General features: G+C 35.0%; 1 protein-coding gene across 1 annotated transcript in view; it reads right to left on the reverse strand.

Moving 5' to 3' along the window:
• The window catches only part of Brwd3 (bromodomain and WD repeat domain containing 3), a 105,410-nt gene that overhangs the window by 11,370 nt on the left and 68,420 nt on the right, over positions 1-25,620 (reverse strand). The window contains exons 21-39 of the mRNA XM_059251486.1: positions 24,298-24,447; positions 23,287-23,363; positions 22,460-22,628; positions 21,205-21,318; positions 16,119-16,226; positions 13,499-13,623; positions 12,661-12,743; positions 11,781-11,892; positions 11,341-11,402; positions 11,082-11,237; positions 10,346-10,466; positions 9,006-9,131; positions 8,839-8,917; positions 6,676-6,732; positions 5,730-5,870; positions 4,717-4,788; positions 3,254-3,406; positions 1,067-1,230; positions 223-320 (exon numbers count right to left, since the gene is read on the reverse strand). Of these exons, the coding sequence (XP_059107469.1) occupies positions 223-320; positions 1,067-1,230; positions 3,254-3,406; positions 4,717-4,788; positions 5,730-5,870; positions 6,676-6,732; positions 8,839-8,917; positions 9,006-9,131; positions 10,346-10,466; positions 11,082-11,237; positions 11,341-11,402; positions 11,781-11,892; positions 12,661-12,743; positions 13,499-13,623; positions 16,119-16,226; positions 21,205-21,318; positions 22,460-22,628; positions 23,287-23,363; positions 24,298-24,447 (2,167 nt within the window). The remainder of the gene's footprint in view (positions 1-222; positions 321-1,066; positions 1,231-3,253; positions 3,407-4,716; positions 4,789-5,729; positions 5,871-6,675; positions 6,733-8,838; positions 8,918-9,005; positions 9,132-10,345; positions 10,467-11,081; positions 11,238-11,340; positions 11,403-11,780; positions 11,893-12,660; positions 12,744-13,498; positions 13,624-16,118; positions 16,227-21,204; positions 21,319-22,459; positions 22,629-23,286; positions 23,364-24,297; positions 24,448-25,620) is intronic.

Raw genomic sequence — 25,620 nt, forward strand, 5'->3', positions numbered from 1 at the left:
TTTAAAAATGAATTTGAAAAATCACATAGTCAAACAAAGAAACCAAATCACTTTACCTAGTATCTTACTGGAGGGCCACACAACTAGCAAGTAGAATAATGATTAAAATGCAATTTTTCTAAATCCAAATCTATTGCTCTTTGCACTATAAAGAGTGATAGCACTTCTATATCCTTTAATCAGCATCAAACTGTAGAGCACAAAACCCAAATATATATTTACCAGGAGAAGAAAAAGGAGAACTAGTCCTGGCATAAGACACTGAGGTATTCTGGTCATTTTTAGGCTGTAACTTCATTTGCTTCTGTTTCCCTTTCGGACTGTAAATAAAAAAATATATAATTATGACCATTTTTTTCTGTTATTAACTCAATATGATAAATAACATGACACAAAATTCTTAAGGTGACCAAAATGGCAACTACCTAAAATTCAAGTGAAATGCCTAAAATAGGTGATCTGACAAAGTTAAGCTTCAATCACTTAATAAAATAAATAGGGGGGCTGGAGAGATGGCTCAGCGGTTAAGAGCACCGACTGCTCTTCCAGAGGTCCTGAGTTCAGTTCCCAGCAACCACATGGTGGCTCACAACCACTTGTAATGAGATCTGGTGCCCCCTTCTGTCCTGCAGGTGTACATGCAGGCAGAATACTGTATATATAATAAATAAATAAATCTTTGCGCCGGGCGGTGGTGGCGCACGCCTTTAATCCCAGCACTCGGGAGGCAGAGCCAGGCGGATCTCTGTGAGTTCGAGGCCAGCCTGGGCTACCAAGTGAGTTCCAGGAAAGGCGCAAAACTACACAGAGAAACCCTGTCTCGAAAAACCAAAAATAAATAAATAAATAAATAAATAAATAAATAAATAAATAAATAAATAAATAAATAAAAATTTAAAGGCATAGTGAAACCCACATAAACAATACTTTACAAACTCCATTTTTCCACAGGAACAAGAGTTCTTGGGTCTCTTGAGACATCCTGAATTTATTCATAAACTTTTGCAGATGAGGTAACACATACAAAATGCTTTAAAACGTAAAATGCCACATCGCTATAATATACCTAGGAGCTCTGCTGCTAGATAATGAGCTGCTGCTGCTTCTCAGGCGCTTTCTGTACCGTGGCCTTCTCCTCTTCTGACTTTGGATTGCTGACTTATATTCAGAGATGATATTTTTAATGTGACTTTCAAATAAGGCAGACAATCTCAGCGTCATGCTATAGATCTGGAAAGGTAGAAAGTATAGCCTTGTTTTAGCAGTTACCTTTAGTTATGAGAAAAGCATGAACATATCTGGACCAATATGAACATCATTGCAGATGAAAAACACATACTATCTATTTGAAAAATTCTTGAGGAATTAAGATGTCATTTTCATGTATTAAAAAATAATATAAACTTTAAAAGATAATATTTGGTGCTGTGAAAGACAGGGGAAAAAATCCTTATATAAGAGGGAATTTTCACTGAAACAATATTCTATAAGACAATTTAAAATATGTACCATAAAACTTTAAAGATATACCTGTCCTTTGGCTAATAATTTTACCTCTGGGAATCTGTTGTAAGGAACCATCAGGGAACTGTACACCCATGATAAGCATATTCAATGATATTAAAGACATTGGCTACAGTCATTATTTGTGTAAAGTGGGAAATTATTTTTTAAGACTCCAAATTTGGATACTAGTAAAAAATAAAACTAACAAAATCCCAATAAACCATGAAATGATCATATAACTTTATTTTAAACAGTCACAATATAGATCAGATCATCTCTCAACCCTCATCAGAGAAACTTTCTCTTTGCAGAAAATGGCACTTAAAGTTGAGACCCACAATTGGTCAATGTGCAGAAAACAAAGGGTAAAGTGCTCAGCCCCACTAAAACTTTCATATCTCAGCCCAAGGCTCAGGGATCTTCACAGAAGAGAGGGCAGAAAGACTGTAAGAGCCAGAGGTGGTGGATGACTTCAAGGAAACAGTGCTTGGCAGACAAAGCAGGACAGATGCACAGAGAATGGGAAAGCATGCACAAGACCTGCACAAGGTCCAGACAGACAAAAATTTCAGCTTAGAGGGCAGGAAGGTTGACATGTAATCCTACCGCTAGCAGAGGATTTACAGCATTTAATGGATGCTGGGAGCAGGAAAGTTGTTTTTTTTTTTTAAACACTGTGAGCCCCTGGTTGGCTGACCAGAACAAGGTCTGACACACAGAACAAGCCCCAATTGCCAGACTGTCTGGGCAACACAAATTGGCTTGATGAGAAATGAATTAAAAGAAGAAAGTAATCTCAACGTTGGGTGGGAAGGGTAATAAGTGATTATATTTAAAAAATTGTATGAAATTCTCAAATAATTAATAAAAATTATTTTTAAAGTCATAATACATATAACAATAACTTGAAATATGAAACCTAAAGTTTTAAAAGCATATGAATGTTAAGTATTAGCATAGATAGGCCTAGAAGTAAGCACAATAAATATTAACTATAAATAAAAATGTGATAAAGTTTGATTTTTAATAGTTTTCCATATTTTCCAAACTTTCTACAGAGACTGTGTTACTCTAAAAATTATGATGAAAGTGGAAAAGCAAATGTAAAAAGAATTACACCTAGAGAAATTGGTGAAAATTGATTGTATATAAAGTAGTTGAAACAGGTAGATATACACCTAGCATGTAACTAATTTAACAGTTAATTGGACACTAGTCACTCCAAAAGATAAATATTACTGTTACTATTTCTTGTTCTTGGGATATTTGCAGTTTTGACAACACATAGGGGATTTATTTAATATGAGTATGAATAAAGTTGTAACTTCCCAATAGGGATCGCTACTTGTGATAGCAATGGGAATATCCATATTAAGAGCTAATTAAAACACTTCATATAAATTAATATTGTCAACTACCTTTATATTTATCAGTTCATTTCCTGGAGATTTGAGTATTTAAATTATTAACTTTTTTTTCTTTGTCTTTTCTCTGGCAGATGTAATTATCATTAAAGAATAAAGAAGAGTAAGATAAGAGAAAAAAAAAGCTGCTTAATTTCAGAATGGTTATTCTGAAAGTATATTTACATATGCCTTGAAAAAATCCAGAATTCAGAAAAGATACTGAGAATGAAACTTCAGTAACTGTGTCAAAATAGTAGAATATACTTGTTTACAAATCTTAAAAACTGTGGAAGGAAAACTGCCTGAAATACATAACTGCCCATTTAATATTAGTTTCATACCCTTGACTTTTTATTAGAAGTATAAGCTTTGGAGTTGCTGAATATTTGGCGAACATCTTTATAAAATTCCAGAGGACTATCATAATTTCCTGATTCCAAAGTTTCTTTCACAGTGCTGAAGTCCATAGGTGTGTCTATAACATCTTGATAATCCTACAAATAATAATGTGTTACATTTAAATACTCAAATTACAAAACAATTCTAAATAAAATAGCACTGAGAATTACATTACCCACGGATGCAAGTTATCTTGACACAAACACTACCTTGTCTACCAACTACTTATTCCCACTCCCAAACCCACTCCATTTTAGGTTTCTGAAAATACTAGGAGTTTAAAGGGTTAGAAGAGAAAAGTCAAAGTCACTGGCTTGAGCTGCTGATACCATGAAGTTACCTAAGGACAGATGATGGGATTATTCAGGTGTAACTGAATAGTTCCACTGCACAAACTACCTACACATTTCCAGCATTCTGAGTTATGAGATTTCACATAAGTAGTCACTAAAGTCAAAGTTAACTGGTCGTTTGTGCTCCGTCTCTCTATGCAGTGGAAGCTGCCTTTAAACTCATTATTCTCCCATAGCAGCCTCCCAAGTTCTGGGGTTCTACTTCTGCACCATCACATTTGGCTTCCTTTTGGATCTTTAACCAACGTGATTTTTTATTTCATCTCTAGTTGTCAGTCTCACTGATTCAGAGCTTAGTTTGATTTTAATTAGGAGAAAGAAAAAAATCCATTTTAGCTTAAGTCTTTTTAGTTATGGTTTTCCTAGGGCTGTAGTATATGATAATATCTCAAACAGACTTATATTTCCTCCTACCATGAATTCATGAATTTGAGTAAAATACATAGTAAGTATTCAGTCACTCATGTTACTTAGAATATTAAGAAGTAGAACTACCACATTTTTGTCTAAGAAGAAAGTGAAAAGAGGAAAAAAGTAACAGAAAAAAAGGTATTATAAAGAAGAGAAAATGTTTTCCAAAGTATGAAAAACAATTGCTTTAAATAGATTTCCTTAAGTTATAAAAACACCAAAAGTATATTCCAAAAGATTATGCCTTATAAAGCACTAATACTTTCATAAGGAATAATGTCAGAACATGTGTAATAAGACAAAAACTCAGATTACTCAGCTGACTATTTAAGGAGACCCAAGTGGGAATTAGCATCTATGCTACAGACCTAATACAGTACACTGAACATTCTCTGCTTTGCTGCATGGCTTTCTACCTGTATTTCCAAATAAACAACTATATGATGTCATGAAGAACAGCTGGGAACACATGTTGATTCCAAAACCAAAATAAAAAAATTAAAATGACCAAAAAAAAATAAATAAACAAACTTAAAAAAGAAACTAAGTTGAATTGAAAGGCAAATTGAGCAAATTGCACAAAATTTGCGCACAGTGTGAAAAATTTCAAACAGAACACCACAAAACCAGTCTAAGCCTACCTCAGAATGAGATGGATCTTGTCTGTCTGGAAGAGCTGACGCTGAGGGTTCTCCTTCTTGCTGTTGCTGAGCCTGTCAGGACAAAGAACACAGACGGTTTCCACATCACCGCTCCAGAGTATCACGAAACTGTGAGTCCAGGCTCAAAAATCCACAAATCAAAATGATATTTTACTTGAAAGAATTCTGTATTCACCATATTCTGCTTTGAAAGACACAAGCCTAATGTGTCCTCCTTAAACTTCCTACAAACAAATCAAACTTAGTTGAATGTAATATTGTTACTTAGTTTTCTTTCCAAGACATACACACGATGTTCTCAAGTGTCTACACTATATGGAGTTGTCATATATGTACAAAAAGAAATCCTAGCCACAGGGCAGAGCAGTGCATGCTTTAATCCTAGCATTTGAGAAGCAAATTGTCAGCTTAGGACACAGTAGTCCCACCCAACCTGGAGTATACAGTTAGACCCTGTCTAAAAGTAAAAAGTAATTCTATAATCTAAATTGTCATAATGTTGAAAAGTAATGCTGGTATATGGATTACTCTAAGTAGCCATTCTGATAACAAATTTACTATAAATTAAACAGATCTGACATTATTATTAAGTCTATAGTGTGTAAAGGTGTCATTAGAAGTTTGTAGACTATACTAATCAAATAAATTAAAGCATGAAAGGAAAGAAAAGGGTTTTTTTGTTTGTTTTCTTTTAGACAGGGTCTCACTATTCAGTCCTAGCTAGCCTGGATCTCTGTGAAGACCAGGCTACCCTCAAACTCCCAGTTATTCACCTGCCTCTGCCTGGGATTAAAGGCATGTGCCACCACCTCCAGCTGATTCAAGTTTCTTTTAGAAACTGTATAATTTACATACTAAGTCCATGATAACTATTTTCAAAAGTTATGACTAAATGGAAAGAATTGTGGAAATTGTTCATAGATAGATACTAGGCTTGGATAAATAATGGGAAATCATCCTGTTGGCAATTATTTAAACAATGGTAAGCTTACTTCGCTGGAATGAGGATCTCCTGGCTGTCGAAACGGCTCTGAGTCTTCACGTTCATAAATAAGGCTCAGTAGTTCTTTGCATTGTTTTTTCCAAGCATCAGGATTACACTTGAAGGACTGTTTTCTGCCTCGGCATTTGGCCTACAAATTTAACAGAATTAATTTTTCCATAACCATTCCTTGATTTTCTCATAAAAGCCTAATATTATCCAAGTCAAACTCCAGCCAGCTGAGCTAACGTATCTGTCATTTGAATGGCAGTCCCCTGTATAAGACACAACAGCTACTGCTTATGTTTCTTAGTTTAAAGCATCATTCTGCCTAGCAAAAAATAAACCAAAGCGAATGCCATCAAGTCTAGTATTCTGAATTTTCTTTAAAAAAAAAAAAACCCAAATGCAAATAAAGTACAGACAAGTAAATGTTTCCCCACTCCCCTTGACTTCAAATGCTGGCCTGTGGCCAGTATTTGGGAGCCTGAACTGTTTCTTGAATTGTAAAGACTGTTTATTTAAACAGTATAAACAACTTAATCTGTGCAGAGTGCCTGCTTTCTCTTGTGGGAATCTGGGATGAAGGTATGCCTTAGTCAGAAGTTGCCTCCATTAGCAGCAGTCACTAGTAAAATTCTTGGTAACTGAGTCACTAATCACACACATGTTTTTCTGTTTTGATTGCTGTGGGAAGAATGTGCTGTATGGCCCCTCATAGGAGAGGGAGGACATATGGGAACCTGTATGGTTTCATCCAGCCCTCGCTGTCTTTTTTCCTGTGATTGGGCTGTATATCCTGACCCACTGCTCTAATAAACCTACATCACGTGTAAGCTATGTATTTGCTTCCAAGAGTCCAGCTACTCTCAAAGATTGGGGTAAGACTTCAGCATCTAGTGACTGAGGAAACCTGGAAATGTTTTTTGTTCTCAGCAAGTCACTGATTTACTCACCCTTCTTCCAGATGAAGTTCCAGGACCATCCGAATCTAAATCAACCATTTCTGTATCCTAAATTAAAAGAGGAAAGTGAGAGCTGCTAAGTTACATTACAAGTGTTAAAAAGTAAATAGGTGGTCACAAGTGAATGGGAAAGACAATGACAGTTAACTTTCCTTCACTGGAGCAGACAGCAGAGCAAATGTAGGAGGGAGATTCACTTCCAACTTTGCCAATACGCTGTGGACAGGTTAGAAAATACACTGGGGGAAGAACTGAGAAGGCTTTCCCTTTAAACTAGAACAGGAAATGAGGAAAAAGGTGAACTCTGTAGGCAAATAAATGTGAGTATTAAAAAAAAACCCTTATTCTATTTAACTCATTCATCTGATATATCAGTATTGGGAATACTTCCCAATTAAATATACTATTTCAAGAATTAGTACATTTTCCCTAGGGAATTATAAATTTATCCTAATTCAGTTAACTATGTCTCTGAGAGATAAGTCTGTCAACCCAAAGTCAAGGCCTAGGCACCACTGGTAAAGGGCAAAATAACTACACAATACATAGGAGAAATGAGATAAGGACTTATTGCTATTACTTTCCAATTAAATCAAGCTGTTAAAACTTTACCTTAAATTTCTAGTCTAAGCAAAACAGTGCGAGTTTGTGGAGAAATTCTTATTATATCAAATCCTAAATTAAAATATGTTTATGTTAATGGTTAGAAAAAAATATAAGAAAAAATAAACAATTTTGCTTGGATTCTTAATAGGTTAATATCTAACCAGTGTATTATACATTTTCCATATTACTTGTATAAATAGCATTTAGGTATATTAAAATACATGATTTTATAGTCAGATAAATTTTTACCAGGAAAGTATCACATGAGATTCACCATTTTAAAGATGAATGATGCAAACAAGATGTTGTACACCGTAAAGATGTGTCTCTGCCTAAGGCGCCTTCTAATTGGTTTAATAAATAGCTGAATGGCCAATAGCTAGGCAGGAGAGACTAGGCGGGACTTCTGGGCAGAGAGAGGAACTCAGGGTTAGAATCTGGCGCTGCAGAAGGCAGGAGACAAGATGCCAGTGAGACATGGAGGGAGTCAGTCACACAGAATGGAGGAGAGGTAAAGAGCCATGTGGCAGAACATAGATGAATAGAAACAGGTTATTTAAGTTATAGGAGCTACTTGGGAACAAGCCTAAGCAAAAGGCCACACTTTCATAATCAATAATAAGTCTCCATGTCATTATTTGGGAGCTGGTGGTCCAAAGAAAGTCTGACAAGAAAGACTAGCTACATCAAAATAAACATGGAAAGTATCTTATGGCCCTCCAATAGGATCTAGCATATTTGAATTTTTTATTTTATCTGTAGGATGAACTGTTTTCTACTAAACATTCTGAATTAGCTAGTGGTACATGATGGTCTTGCTGAGAGGATTAATTCCATTCATTCAGAAAAGATTGACTGTATTTAAAACTTCCAAAAAGGAATGAGGTAGCAACTCCATGCATCTACTAAACATTTAGACATTGAAATGCATTATTTAAAGATCTTTTGCTATTTTACATACAATATTGAAATAAAATCATTACTAAAATTAGCATCAACTGAACAGTTTTTTTTTTTTTTTTTCGAGACAGGGTTTCTCTGTGCAGCCCTAGCTGTCCTGGAACTCTCTCTGTAAATCAGGCAGACCATAGAACTCAGAGATCTATCTGCCTCTGCGTCCCAAGTGCTGGGGCCATAGGCATGCAGCACCGCTGCCTAGCTCTAAGTAAACATTCTTTTAAAATATTGAATGCAAAGAAAAGACAAAAAACACACAAGAAACTCACCAAATAAAATAAAATGCGAGTGCTTTGTCTTATTTTTTTAAGGGCTAGAAACCAGTTGTTGATTGTTCATTATATAAATGGACCAAGTTTCATGGGATGACTGGTTACCTATCTCTGACAATGCCTTGTATATAGCACATCATTAAATTTTGGTACATACCATCTGAATACAGGTCACAAGATGTTAATATTAAAGATTCAGATGTTCAGCCACCTTCCTAAAATTTTCACTATTCATAATCAATTATAGTATACACTAATATTTACTGTGCCCCAAATACCAGAAAAGAAACAGTCATAATCATCAAGCTGTGGTCCGTACCTCCTCTGCATCACTGCTGTTTAGTTCTTCTGCTTTAACTTTCTTATAAGTATCCAAAATATCAGTACAGCTTTGATCCCTAAGAAACAAGATAAGTAAGGCAAAATACATTCCAATATTTAAAAAATAGAATGTTAGTCTCTGTAGAAGATAACACCACATCTTACCCAATAAATCGAAGTAAGACATCAGTCACAATCTTGGCTGCTTTAACTATAGGACTATCTGGCTCATTGAAAGTCCTAGCATTATGCTCAATATAGCGTACCTCCCACATTAATGCTGATATTCTCCTATGAAATAAAAAAAATCCTGTTAGTCTTGGCCTGATACATCTGAATTATATGCCTAGAATATGCATTATTAGACTATTAGTCATTTTATCACAATATGTCAAAGGTATTTCAATACATGTATGTGATACATATATGTTGTGTGACTTATGCATGTTTAAAACATCAGCACGGATCAGTGGATAACTTGAAAACCTGATCCCGACATTCAAGATCCCACAGCAGAAGGAGAGAACCAATTCCTGAAAGCTGTCCTCTGCCCTCCACATGTGTGTGGTGCCACAGGTGTGATGCCACGCCCCCACACATAAAAATAAATAAAAACCAACCAAAAAGTTCACTGATAAATCAAAAAATCATGTGTAGTTTAAGGAAAGGGACAAAGGAAAGAAAGAAGGGAAGAAGGGAGGAAAGAAAGAAAGAAAGAAAGAAAGAAAGAAAGAAAGAAAGAAAGGAAAGAGAGAGAAAGAAAGAGAGAGAAAGAAAGAAAGAAAGAAAGAAAGAAAGAAAGAAAGAAAGAAAGAAAGAAAGAGAGAGAGAGAGAGGGAGGGAGGGAGGGAGGGAGGGAGGGAGGGAGGGAGGGAGGGAGGAAGGAAGGAAGGAAGGAAGGAAGGAAGGAAGGAAGGAAGGAAGGAAGGAAGAAAAGGAAGGAAGGAACTTTAGTGTGGAAAATAACACATTTCCACCTAATTATGTCTGACATATTATCAAATGAAATAATACCAATTTTATAAACTGCACCCATTTCTCAAGTACCAGAGGCAGACTAACTAGCTGACAGAATACTGCAGTTATTGTAAAGCACCAAGAACCGACCTCCAAAACCTTTTTATAATAATTTTTCTCCTCAGCTAAAATAAAGAACAAATAACTTGGTCTATTTATATATATTTAATTCCCCAAGGAGGATTTTAAATGTGCTGCATTATCTCTGTAGCATCTTGATCATGATACATTGGATTACTACCTAATCTGCACTGAATAAACAAATTTACTGTAGTTTTTGTGTTTCACACACTTGTGCTACTTATGTTTTCCACTCTGTCTTTTTTCCATATAGATTTTTAGTCTGCTAGTATGATAAAATGTGAGGAACTTTGGAGCATGTTTTTGGATGACTATCTCAGACATAAAAAAAAAACAAAACGGATCTTAAAAAGGCACAAGAAACATAAAACTACGACTTCTGTAATAAAGTATAAAAGAAAACCAACCTGTAAAAGCGGTTTTCAAGTCTCTGTCTGATGGTATTGAGGTCAGTTGGATAAGCAACTACAGTACAATACAAGGGGTAGGCACTGAGATCCACTGGAACAGCAAAAGGGCTGGCAAAATCTGCAAAAATCACCAAAACAAAGAAAATACCCAGCTATTACAGAGAACAGCATTTCTTGTTATAGTGAATATTCACATAGTGCAATATACCTAATTATATAAATTAATGTCGCTTTTTCTTTGGACATAGTATCTTTGAATCATGCATGATATATTGTTCAAATTAGATAAAATAAAACAAAATTAAATGAGAAATGTGCCAAATTTCAGTTTTTTATGTCTTTCCTGAATAAATGCCGAACTTCTCCCAGTGATATGTTTTAGAAAATACAGCTATTAATGTGGGTAAAATACATTTCTCACCCACTGTCTTTACCAAGGAACCCTTCCTTCCAAAGTCAGGCTCAGGAAATAGCTAAAGAGCCAAAATGACTCAGGAAAGAAAGAGAGGCTTATATGCCTGCCTTCACTATTGGCCCACAGAATGATGAAAAAGTTTTATTAGTAACTACTTTAGCCAAAACCATAAAATGTTAATATTAAACCAAAATCATTATGCTTGTTGAATTAAATGTAAAGTATACTGTGATAAACAATATTTCTTTGTGTAGAACTTAAAATTCTGCTGGCTTTCCAAGCTCCCCATTCTTTTCCTACTGTTTTCATTCACCATACCCAGGGAAAGAAGGTGGTTGATGCCCTGAATAACTCGTTCACATTCCTCATCTCTGGAATGAGCCCCCCACTCTCCTTCCTGGGGTTTGTATAGCAAAGCGGTCAGTTCTTCCTGGGACACAGGAACACCAGCACCAACTTCATCTGGAAAAGCAGCTAGGTACAAAATAAAAAATTACAAAACGATTAGCTCCCAACATCAGACTGCTGTCATTTTGCTTTCCCAAGAATTATAGTTAATTTTTAAAGGTATATTTACTTCCTTCTGGAATTGGCTCCATATCCCAGGGGCTCATCTTTTCTCTTTCATTATTGTCCCAGCTATCAACAAAAGAAGAAGATGCAAATCAGATTCCCAAGCATTGCCTTTCATGCAGTAACACAATTTGCATGATTTCTTGAGGGTGAAATTTAGAAAAAAGCAACATAGTACTCAGGAAAGTACAACTCTGCTTATATAAAGACAGTAATAAGCCACTGACAGAGAAAATATGCTACCAATAGGAAGCTAAGAAGACAGAAGCCCACTCTTTTATAGTAGCTTTGCTTCTTTGCTGATGCTGCTGTAATCAAGAATATATCTAAAATTAATCCACAGGAAAGAATACAATGATCTATTTGGAAAACAAATTTCAGGTGAAAAAATTGATATTGTAGGGCACTTAGTATTTATCAGAGTCACAAATGAGCTATACTTACTGAACACTGTAACACTGGAAAGAGCTATCGGGATATTCTGGCTGAAAAGGTTGCTGACTTTCCACAGTTCCAAACCACCAGGCATCATCTATTATACTGCGGAATCTATCACCTATAAGGAATTTAAGAAAATTAAAACAAAATGAGCTCTGTTCCCACTCACATGCTTACATAGTTTTGAACACAGAAGTAGCTTGTGTTTAGCATTTTCACACACAACTATGGTCAGTTTTATAAATCTGGCATAGTAAGAGATTAGAAGTTGTATGCTATAATAAAACAACAATTAAAATATAATATAATGTAATAAAAGCTTCTGATATGGTTTTTCTTTAGTAGTCTATTGTATTATATTCACCCTTTCTTTTTGTGATCATGGGAGCTGGTACAGTGAGATGAAGTGCAGTGAATAATGTAGGCATTGTCACATATTAGGCTATGACATCATTAAGTACTGGAATTTAAGCACTATAATACCCAGAGCATTTGGAAGACACAGCTGAGAAGTAAAGGTGGGTTCAGCATGTTTGCTGGAAAAACGGGCATCCCAGGGAAGAAGGAATGTGATGGTTCAAGAATTCATTATAGTATGCAGAATGAGGAACAAAATTTTTTGAGTTATTATTTTGATATTTTCCATTTTATATCTTTAAATTACAACTGAACATAGGCAAGTAAAACCATATAGTGTGAAATGAGGTACAAGGGTGAACCATTTATAAAAAAAAATCAAGTTACTTGACATCATGTTTAATTTTTTTGTTCGCCTTATAAATTTGACTTCTTTCTTCAGTTAAATCTTAAACTAATTTCCTTTTGTTAAACCAGGGTTAATACTGTACTTCAAGCTTAGTAATTATGAGTGACAATTTATACTTACCAATCTGCCAGTTCCTTTCTTTGGCTTCATTATAAAACTGATGTAACACAAGGAAATCAATGACATCTGGCATGTCATGATACCTACATAGAAAATAAAGCATTTAATACTGTAATATAATAGTATTTATCACTTGCTCCATTTCCAAGGATAAATATTTGACAAAGAGGTCATTAAGCAAAATTTTATAAACTCCATGGTCTCCAGAAATGCCTTTACTTAAATAATAAAAAGATATGAATAAAGGCTTTAAAAATTTAACATGAAGATCTTCATCAAAATTTTAAAAAAAAAATGGATCAGCAGGTGTGGTGGCACACACCATTAACCTTGGCACTTGGGAAGCAGAGGCAGGTGGGTCTTGAAACTTCAAGACTAGCCAGGGCTGCAAAATGAGACCCTGCCTCAAAAAAAATATGGATTTATATTTTTTTCATTCCCTTCAATTTTAAATTTAAATCCTACAAATAGTTATTTACTTATTATCCCTATTATTAGTAACAAAAACAACACCAACTACTAGGTTTCAAACATATATAAACATCTGTCTGGTTTCCTACAATTCTAAAGAAAGTGTCAGCATTCAGGCATGTCCATTTTACATGAGCAAATTAAGTAACCTGCTTTGCTCATGGGATCAGTTCATCCATTCATATCATACAATATACAGAGCAACAAACCAAGAACTAAACTCAGATCTTTGGAATTCCAAACTACATAGAAGTGCTACAGTATTTCCCCTCCCATTGCTTTTGAGCTCTGAATTGAATATAAATACATTAGTAACAATGTATTAAAAGTCATACAAACAAACATAGAATCAGAAACAGCTACTTACTTAATAGAAAAAGACTCTCCAGTCATTTTGCCTGAAATGGGGTCCAAAAATGCAAGTTTCAAGCAGCATAGCGTGGGTGGTCCAACCTCATATTTGATTCCTACAATCTTAACAAATTCTTGCTCCTATTCATGGAAGCACCAATACATTATTTTTCTATAAATGACTACCTTTTATTAATACATTTCAGTATTACCTGAATAATTTAAGAATTCTCTGAATACTAAAATGTTATTTAGTGTCTAATATAGTAACAGTTGCAGTCATGAAGTTTTATTTTTATTTTTTTATTTAAAGGTATTTTACTTCTATTTTTTCATTTTTAATTAAAATTTAATTCACTACTTCCTCCCCTTTTTCTTCTTCCCTCAGCCCCTCCCAAGTCCCTTCCACTCTCAAACTGCTGGCCTCTTTCTTTATTAATGTTAAATATATACAAATAAAACACTATAACTTGTTGAATCAAAAAATCATATGACTATTCATCAAATGGTAGGAACTACATTAAGTTGAACCTTAATACTGAACAGCCCTCAACCCTGGAAAAAGAACTACAGGCAATTAAGAGTGGGAGAAAAAGTCTTCTCCAGGGAAGAGCACATTAATTATGTGCACATAGGATACCTCTAATTCCAAATGGACAGTCCTGAAATATACACATATAACATACAAACTGAGCAGATTATATATACAAATAAATATAATTTTATATATATATATATATATATATATATATATATATTCACAGCAATTAAAAAAAGGGATCAGAAATTTGAAAGAGAGCAAGGGGGTACACAGCAGGGTTTGACAAGAAGAGAAGGGAAAATGATGTAATTATATTATAATCTCAAAATTTAGAAAAATTACTAAAAAAAAAAAATCAAACTTCACGGGGACTGTGATACTGTCTAGTGAAAAAACACCCACCCTATTAGCAAAATTAATAAATAATCATACATATTTATATGTACATGTATTTGAGATGACAGATTTTCAGACAGAGCATTATGTCACAATCTTACAGTTTATTGATCACATTTAAGAAATAAGAAAAAAAACTAATCTTCCTGGATATAGTTTACATCAGCATATAGGAGAGCTAGAGCTGAAATTCAGGTCTTACTCCAAAGCCCATGCTCTTATATCTTACACATACTATCCCTGAATAATTTCCTAGAACCACAGAGCTGTGATTAGAAATAAGACATTATAAATCTTATCCATTCCCTTGGTTCTAGAAGAGTACTCAATTCTCATCTGATTCTAAATAGATTAAGCAGGCAATAGAGATGATCATGTAAAGATGATTTGACAGGATATTTTAATACCTTAAAACATTAATATTTTATCTGCAAATGTCTAAATATCTACTTGAATATCTTTTATCTTCAAGATAAACAAACAGCAACTCTTATTTTTCCATACAAAATCATAGTAAAACTTCCCTTTGTTTTTCTCTAAGTCAGAAAAAAAAAATAAAACTCAAATAGGAATACATACTTATGCCTGCCTATACATATTTTATGTATGAGAAAGAATAAATTCATATTAACTGACAAAATTCCTCGCCGGGCGGTGGTGGCGCATCCCTTTAATCCCAGCACTTGGGAGGCAGAGCCAGGCGGATCTCTGTGAGTTCGAGGCCAGCCTGGTCTCCAAAGTGAGTCCCAGGAAAGGCGCAAAGCTACACAGAGAAACCCTGTCTCGAAAAACAAAAACAAAACAAAACAAAAAGACAAAATTTCTCAACAGTAACAACTCTCTGTTTTAGTTGATGTTATAAAGCAATGTGGGTATTACATCAACAGAGACGATCCCACAAAATACAAGTCTTTAAGTTTCTTGTGGTTTATGTTATTTAACCTATTTCAAAACTACCAGAACCTTGAGAATGTCTGTACTACACACAGTTTACTCTGGAATGTACTCAATTGCTGATAGGGAAACTATTCAAACTAAGGAATGTCTGCTTTTCTGTAGTTGAGAAACAGTAACAACATGAGGACCCAAAGCTTACAGAAAAGTAGGGCAAATAAGATAACACACAGCATAAGAATTGTTTAATGATTTATTTTATGTGTATGATTGCTTTGCTTGCAAGTATGTACGAATACCATGTGAGTGCCTGGTGCCTGTGGAGGCCAGAAGAGAACATCAGATCCCCTGGAACTGTAGTTATGAATAGTTATGAGCTGCCATGTGGGTGTTGGGAACTGAATTCAGGTCCTCAGCAAGTGCTCTTAACCACTGAGCCATCTCTCTAGCCCCATAAAATGTTTTTTGAAAATAGTGTTCCAGTTTGTTTTCTCTGATACTGAGTCTCACACTATAGCCTAGGAAGGTTTGGAATTCGCCATGTAGTCCATGCTGGCTTCACTTTCTCAGCAATTCTGCTTCAGCTTCCCAAAGAACTGGGACCATAGGTATAAATCACTACACCTTAGCATACAAATTTTAAGAACTATATATTATCCAGTGTACAAAATACCATGCCTCAATTAATTTTGCAAATACAATACCATCAAAATACCCATGAAACTGAGAAGGAGAAAAAAAAAAGCTTAACGCAACTTAATCCCCAAACCCTTTGATTATATTCTAGTCCATCAGGCAAACTCACCCTGAGATCCATTTTGTTCCATGGCTGTTTTTGTAAATTAACACTATATATTTTTGATTTCCTTACAGCTCTCACATATGCTTCGTGTCCTTGCCTAAAATAAATAAGCTAAAACAGAAAACAATGTATTACACAGTCATATTTATTTTAACTCTACACTTCCCAATATATACTGTCTAAACATCCTCTTCCATTTACATAAAATAATTATAATTTTTAAAAACTTTTCCTGGTCAAATGAAGTTCATTCAACACTCATGTCTATCTAACCCTGTGCCAAGTTTCACAATGCATAAATAATATATGCAGTCTTTTTCTCCCAAGCAGCTGCAAAAGTCAACTGAAGAAAAGTCAACTGAGGAAAAAGAGGTTTCAAGGTCGGGGGAGGGGAGGGCAATAGAACACCTGTGACATTAAATAGAACGAGCTAAAAGTGGAAGGGTACAAGAGGAGAACTGGGGCACGAAGATGTAGGCAATGAAGAGTGGGAGAATCGACCCAAACCAAGCATTCATGAAAGTGCCATAGGGAAAGCTATTACATTCAATAATAATTTAAATTGTAGATATTTAGAATGCTACTTATGAGTTTAAACAATTCTTGGAAATGCAACCAGTTTTGTGTACATCCATGATTTTTTTTCTTCAGTGTGAAGCACCTGGGAAAACAACTACATACAGTATTGATATGAAGACAAATCGAGTGTTTGTTGCAAGAGTTTATATCAGCACTAGCTGAGCACAGAAGGAATTCAAGCATTTGGTAAGACATTTCAATTTCTTAAAAGATAGTATTTACTACTATTGTCTACATTTATTGAGGAAAGTTTCTTTTCCTCAGTGGTTTCAGAATGTTGACAGATATAAACAAATAGAATAAGGTAACATGAAATACCATATTAGGAGAGTTTAAAATATACAATGAGGTATGAGCAAGGTAACCCAAGGAATTCAATTTCTCATCTTTAGCAGAATCCTGTAGACCAGTTCTCATAAAAGCATGAGATGCTGTGGTTCTGAAAGTCCTGTACCAGTATGCTGTGACTCTAACATCTAATTACATGCAAATCTGGGCAACTTGATTACCTTTCTAATTCTCTGCCTGTGGTGATGTACTATGGTCCCCCAATAAAATTTATCTGAGGATCAGAGGAAAATGCCAGCCACTATACAGAAGTCAGGCAATGGTAACACACGCCTTTAATCCTGTCACTTGGCAGGCAGGTATCTGTCTGGATCTCTGAGTTTAAAGCCACACTGGGAACAGAGACAGGCATGGCACAGGCCTTAAATTCCAACACTAGTTAACCATGGAGGTCTGGAGGTCTGCACAGACAGACAGGAAGTAATAGAGCTAGGCAGGAAGAGGAAGTGATGTAGATGGGCAGAGAGAGCAAATGAGATGGCAGAACAGCAAGGCATATAGGCATGGGTAGACAGGAAGCTGCAGAGCTGGTGAGGTGAGGTTAGCTTGTGGCTTTTCCTATTTCCCTGATCTCTCAGGTTTTCACCCCTATATCTGGCTCTGTGTTTTTTATTTAATAAGACCATTCAGCAATTCGTCTACATCTGCCATCTCATCTGTAAATAAGACACACTGTGACATGCCTCAAATACTTCATACCATGTAGCAATGGCCAAATGGTAATAACAGCTACTTTTTCTATTTGCTCTCATGTAAGAGACTATGCTTCACATATAGTACACTAACCAATCCTCATAGCATTCCTGTAAGACAGAACTCCTACTGTAAGTTATTTATGGAGAAGACAAAAAGGTACTTCCCAACCACAAATGCTATCAAGTGAGCACATAAAGGAGGCATCAGACTGTGGATCCAGCATTGTGGTTAATTTAGGTATGCTGCTGACATTACTATCTGAGAATGAAGGAGCCCTAGGTTCCCTCTGGACCCTTTGGTCTTACTGCCACAGTGGTGGCACTTAAGTAAGGCAAGTTCCTTTCTCCTTGCCTTCAATGAAATGCTCCTAAGTTTTCAGTTCTCAATTCTCAAATGCAGGTGAACAGTGTACCCGAACACACACAGGCACACAGACACTCGCACACTTGTGACTGTGACCTTACTTGGAAAATACTATCTTTGGAGATATAATCAATTTAAGTGTACGTGAGTGCATTGCAGATGTATGTACACCCTAAATGATTGTACAGATAAGACGACAGAAAGCAAGATGCAGAGAGAATTAGAGGGAAGACTGCCTCATGAAGGTAGGATAGAAATTGAAGTACTGGGGCCACATGTTGACAAACACCAATGATTCTGAGAACTACCAAAAGGTAGGGGAAGTGGGGAAGGATTCAGCCTTAAAGATTTGGGAGAGGACACGGTTCTGCCAATGCCACATTATAATATTTTTACCTTTCAAAATGGTTTGGGAGAACAAATTCCTATTATATAAAGCCAAAAAATACATGAGCATACTCTATCAATCAAAACCTACATAAAGAGTGGGGCAGTGGTGGTGCACGCCTTTAATCTCAGCACTCTGGAGGAAGAGGTAGATGGAGCTCTGTTAGTTCGAGGCCAGCCTGATCTACAGAGAGTTCCAGTACAGCCAGGGTTACACAGAGAAACCCTATCTCAAAAAAACCAACAAAAAAAAAAACAAACAAAACCTAAGAAAACAAAAAACCTACATAGAATTGAAAGTATTTAAATATTAGTAAATAAAAATCATAGGAGTTAAAATGCAAACTAAGGACATTATTATATATTCATTTTAATACTCAATACTGACAAAATAGCACAAAGTACTAGATGCTATCATAAGGTATTAAAATGTAATATTTTCCTTTAAAGGGAAAGTAATATAACACATACACAATCACACATACAATATAGGTATGAAAACTCATACAGAAAGAGGTAAGGCAAACCAGAATTTGGCATTTGAGTTAGACCTTTAAGAAGAAGCATTTTGAGAAACAATCGCTTATCAGTAGGGTTATTCTAAGCAAAATAACAAGGGTTTAACAGCCAGACAAAGTACTAAGTAATGCTGTAATTAAGAAACTGATTACATGAACAGTACATGTGTGCCTTTATGAGCTCTTTTAAAAAACATTCTCAAATTGCTATGTAACTGTTGGATTCACTACAATAGTTTCTCCATTCCCCTAAAGAACTGTCATAGCCTAATACATAAGCTTGAAGCATATGATGAAATCAGTTTAATAAAACACAAGGACAGTGATTCCATCAAGGCATGAACTGACAGACATGGTCATGAAGTGGAGAGAAGGGTCTCATCAGACTTTAAAAGTATACAGAGGCTTATTTTCTTCTGTGAAGTCCTCTACAACTAATTCAACTTTACCACAGACCTCATGTGTCTCCAAACAGGCATTAAATATAATAAATTATGATTTCAGTTTTGTCAAAAATTTTAAGGCTTTTTAAGTTTTATAATACAGCACTAATCATCAGAAACTTATTAGCACAGTAATGCAAACAAGCAATAACCAAAAGTCAACATCACCAAAAAGGAACATTTTAATAATCCCTAAACAAAATAAGCAAAGGATAGCTTATTCATAATGTTATTTGATAGCTGTCTCTGCTACAAGATCTCTTTAAGAGAAAATTAGGTCAAATTTGTATTTGGTCTCATTATTTACTTGGTTTTTTTTCTGTCGCTTATTGAAATGACAATTTCACATTCCTATAGTTAATTCTGAATTAAAAATGGTGTGCAGGGGCTGAGAGTACAACAGAATGGTACAACTGCCTAGTATGTATCAGCCCTGGGTTCAACCCCCAGCACACACAAAAAAGGCTTAAATATTTAGTCAGTCAATACATAAGACAAAACAGTCTAACTAGAGGAAGGACATTCCAAGGTAACCATAATTTCACTAAGATACTAAAAGTTTCTACTTGGTAATATTATATTAGATTTTTCTATGCCTAATTATAAATGAGTATTTACGTTTCTTCAATCACAGATTCAGTAATTATTCTTTAGCACAGGGATTCAACTTCTTGATCTTGCAATATAATATTATATACAAATGGGTTGGACCACGTTCACAGATATTCTGGATTGGACATACCTGCTTTAGCATATTTTCTATCAGGTTGAATTTTTTAAACAATATTAGTTCTTGAATGAGGACTCAAAGTACCACTCATTTCTACAAAATTACAATTGAAACCAACTGTTTTCATAACTTTAGAAATCAGTCATAAATAAATTTAACTCCATGTTAACCTAGCATCTACTATGTTGACTCCATAATATCAGACCCCTACGAAGGATAAAAAATTGATTATATTGAGTCACGTTCCTCAAGAAATACGCAGTTGACCAAAGACACAAAGAGTACATATATAGTTACAACAGAATTACAATATGACTTTCCTGGAGCTGGCAAGATGGTTCAGTCATTAAAAGCAATTGCTGTCCAAGTTGTGTGACCTGAGTTGAATTCCTGGAACCCATGTAAAAGGCAGAAAGAGAAATGATTCCACAGAGCTGTCCTCTACTTCATCTGTGCTCTGTAGCTTCTGTTCCCCTCAACTATGCACATATACTCAATAATAAATCAAGTTAAAAATTAAAACCAATGTAATATACCAAGACTGAATAATGTTAATTATTCTTTTGTTTGTTTGTTTGTTGTTTTGGTTTTTCGAGACAGGGTTTCTCTCTGTAACAGTCCTGACTGTCCTGGCACTCATTCTGTAGATCAGGCCGTCTTCAAACTCACAGAGATCCGCCTGCCTCTGCTTCCCAAGTGCTGGGATTAAAGGCATGTGCCACCACTGCACAGCAATGTTAATTGTTTCTTCTTTTAAAAAAATTTTTTTCTGTTATTGTTTGTTTATTTTACTTTATGTGCCTGCATGAATGTCTGTGCACCATGTGTATGCCTGGTGCCCACCATGGCCAAAAGAGGGCATTAGATTCTTTGGAACTGGAGTCACAGACAGTTGTGAGCTGCCATGTGGGTTGCTGGGAATCGAACCTAGGTCCTCTGGAAAAACAGTGCTATTAACTGCTGATCCATCTCTCAAGCCCAGTAGTGTTCTTAAAGCAAAAGGATTTTTATTGGGCAACAAGTACCTCATCTCCCATCTGTGGTACAAATGGAGAACGCCGTGGTATGGTATCCAAGATCCATTGAGGGGCAAACCATTCTTCATTGGGTTCGCCTGCCATAGAAACAAGTCCCCCTTTCTGAAACAAAACAAATAAAAAAAACCCAATTACAATATTTATAACAATAGTTCATAAGTGCAAACTCATGAATAGTAGTATGAAAAACACAGGAAAATATTATTTAAAATAGCAGGCTTAATTCACATTGAAAATACGTAATTTTTAAACATATCCAATAGGAACGGATCCCAGATAATAGCTTGACATTATATTACCATCTAAAAATAACACATTTTTTCTCTTCATGTTTCTAGACCACAGCAACTCAAACAATAGTAATACAATAGTGACTATTAAGAATTTAAGACAGAGCAGATATTGCAGGTCTGTAATCCCAGATATTCAGGAAGCTGGGACAGAAGAATGCGCAAGTCCAGCCTGAGCAACTTGGATTCTGTCTAAAAAATGAAAAAGTACATAAAAAAGCTGGTATATATACCTCAGTGGTAGTGTGTGAAGCAGTAGGTTCAAACCCTAGTATTGGTGTTTACGAATACTAATAGGATTATTATATTAGTTTACTAATATCTTTTAAATTTTGTGTAAGAAGAATATGCAGATCTCATGTTAAGGGAATCAGCCATTTTCCATTTAGATACACAGATTCTTTTTTTTGGTGTTCTAGAGAACACCAATTCTTTTAAAATAGAAAGTATAGAAACAGCATATTCTTGTCACAACATTAACATGTAAACTTAAACTATCAAATTCAAAGAACTATGCAGATTCAAGTATTATGTCCCCTAAATTAAATTATGGTGGTGGAAAGGAAGGATAATGGGGTAAAATAAAATACAAATTCATCAAACTCTTCTATCCTATGAGTAAAATGTATATAGGAATACAAATTTATAATTGGGTAATGACAAGAACAATCATTTTATATTATTAATGGCTTATTCTTGTGGAACTTTGCTACATTTTAACAAGCAATTGTCAACATTCTAGTCTAATAACATATTATAATGATGACATTTAACTGTTACCTTTGATAATAAGAAATTAAAAATAATGCTTTCAAGTCAATTAAAATTTTATTTAATTGGCTTCTAAGACAATGTAATTTTTAGACAAAAAGCACATGTCACTGTTAAATATTCAAATATCAAAGGCAAAAAAGAAAACCAAGGCAAAGATAAACAATTTATATATTACAAACCTTCTTTCTAGTCTGTTTAGGTTTCTTCTGCCTATCTTCCAATGACTTCACATTTTCATCTTCAGAGCTGCTGTATATTTTCTGTGTTGCCTGTCTCGTTTGTCTTTTGGGAGGCTGCAAATTTATCCCAGCATCTGCTATCCAATCAGAATATTCACTTGATGAATCACTGTAAATAAATCAAAATTATAATGGAAAAGTGATCACTTTGTTATCGAAGAGCACTTACATGACAAGGACTGAAAAAGAAAGAAGAAAATACAGAATTTTGATCACTATTTTATTTTAATGAAATGCTTCTTGAATAAAAACACTTAATTTACTATAGCAGGATTTAAAATCCCTGTTGGAAACACAAAACAGCCTAAAAATAAACATAATCAATCCTATTGCTGAAATGATGAAAGAGATACAGTTTTAAAACTGAAATAAAAGCTGGGAATAGTGGTGCATGCCTTTAAGCCCAAAGGCAGGCAGGATTGCTGTGAGTTTGAGGCTAGCTTGGTCTGCATAGTGAGTCCAAGGACAGCCAGAGTTACATAATAATACTCTATCTCAAAAGACCAAAACCTGAAATAATTATACAAAACTGCAAAGAAGCAGAATCATAAATTTTAAAAAAAGCTTATTTTATAAATAAAGGAAACAAACCTCTACAGTTATATCCAGAGAAAGTACTGGAGTCATGAAGAAATAAATGGTACGTAGGTTTCAAACCCAGAACTTTTTCTATTACATGATACTATTTTATCTATGACTTTATCAAATTCCTACAAAATCGTAACCTCATATGAAATGTTGAATATTTTGGGGTCAATTAAAAGTACCTGGAGGAACTTTCACTTTGCCACTCAATCACAGGGTCTTCCACAGAAGCATCACTTGTACCAATAGTTTCATCTTCCTAGAGTAAAGAGACAGCAATTCAGATATATGTTCGGAGCAGCTGGTGTAATACAGAAAAAACTATTTGATTTATAACACTTCATTACTTCATCAAACATTCTAGTTCAAATGCACATAATTATTTTCGACATAGATCTCAAATTTACAAACAAACCTACTGGCTATGTTACAAGGTCTGGTATTATACTGTTTATTGATATAAAACATTTTTACTTCTTAAAAAAACTGTTTAAATCTCAAAATACTTATAGCCTTCTTACATACTAAAAAAAGTTTTAAAAATATTATGTGAGTACACTTTTAACGTCAAGATATTCATGGAGGAAAGGGGAAATATTACTTTAAGAACCATGAATAGCAGAAGAAAGAAAGTACTATATAATGTCAATGTGCAGTAAAACTCTCATGCACCTAAAAGAACAATAGGATTGGGGAACAGAGGAACAAGACGAAAAGAACTGCCATACTCTTTGTTCACTGGCATGATAGGTCTGAGATAAATCAACACTCAATGACTTCCAGAATAGGTAGTTGGTAATAAAATAAAATAAAATGGATGTACAAGCCAATTACAGAGTGAATCACTTCTGCGACTGTTTGTCTTATTTCTATTATTTATGTCTTATTTCTTTCCATTTCTAGGAAGATTTCCTGTCACTATCTTATCTCACTGTCACAGAGACAAACTTTTTCTGGCATATACTATACTCTTGCCAAGATAGTATCTTAGGCAGAAGTTAGGATTTAGGTAGAAGTAAGGAAAGACAATCAAAAGGACTAAATGGGATATCCAAATCCGTGTAAGCGCCTTATTAATGAGTAAACCTCTTAATTTTCTATTCAAGTGACTTTTAAAAGTAAACTTGAATGAATGGTACAAAAGAGAAAACAACAAAATTTACATTAAATAAATAATAGCAGCTCTAACTAACCTCTGAGGAGCTGTCTGAATCTTCTTGTACACCTGAAGTTTGAGATGACGCCTGTGAGTTATGCTCTATGTTGGACCGTGTTAGATAAGTATGCTGACGCTTGCGCTGTGTTCTCCGTAAAGACCGCCCACAGCTGGGCTGATAATCATTCTGGAAAAAAGGAGGAAAAATACATTTGTATTTGAAAAGAAGGAATACAAAACTGAATACCTAGGTTGCAAGAATTTGCCCCTTTAGAGTTTATAGATGGCACATTATTCACAATTATCATAGCAGGAATAAAAACCCATGTTATATTTAATGTAATCCTTAAATGTACTTTATTTATTTAAAAGAAATATAAGACTAATTAGACTTAGTCATTTATATTTCTTTCATTCTAGATTAGCATTCTTAAGATTCTTAAGGATTATTAAATATCTTTAAGTCAATTTCACACAGCTTTACATGTAATCCCAGCACTCGGGAAACTGAAGCAGAAGGACCATAAATAAGTTCATGGCCAGCCTGGGCTAGAGTGAGACTCTGACTGTATTTATTTTTCATTTCATGTATATGGGTGTTTTACCTCCACACATGTTTGTATATCACATGCATGCCTTGTGCCTATGGAAGCCACAAAGAGCATTCATTGGTTGCCCTCAAATGGGCATTACAGATGATTGTGAGTGTGAGTACAAGGAATCAAACCTGGGCACTCTGGAAGAGCAGCCAGTGTTCTTAACTATTGAGCCATCTCTCTGGCCCCAGAAAAATAATTTTTAGAAGCAATTTAGCACATCTTCCTTGTAGAAAAATGCCCGGAGAGAATCAATAGACATAAAATAAACTTTAGATTATATTAAGCATAGAAGATGAAAGACTCAAAATAATCCACATATAAAAAGTATTCAAATCAGATATGTAGCATATACTTATACTCCCCAAACCTATGAATGGAGGTAGGAGTTTGAAGTAAGATATGGACTTCAGGAGTCCAAGGTCATTTTCAACTACAGTGTTCAAGGCAAACCTGGGCTATATGAGACATGGTCTCAAAAATAGTAACAACAAGAAAAATAGTAAGATTCCAGCCTGTTGCAGAGCCCTGCACCATATGCTGTCATCTTTAACCCTGAGCATAAATCCCTTATAAAGCATTGTCAGGTCTTGCCTGGCATGATGGCACACGCCTGTAATTCCAGCATTCAAGAGTCAAGAAGCAGAAGGAGCATTGTGTTCAAGATTAGCATGGTCTACATCGTAATTCCTAGGCCAGCAGAGGCTATATAGAAAGACCCTGCCTCAAAAACCAAAACCAAAACGAAAAAAATTCTATTTTTG

The sequence above is a fragment of the Peromyscus eremicus genome, chromosome X, assembly GCF_949786415.1.
Source record: "Peromyscus eremicus chromosome X, PerEre_H2_v1, whole genome shotgun sequence".
Lineage (NCBI taxonomy): Eukaryota > Metazoa > Chordata > Mammalia > Rodentia > Cricetidae > Peromyscus > Peromyscus eremicus.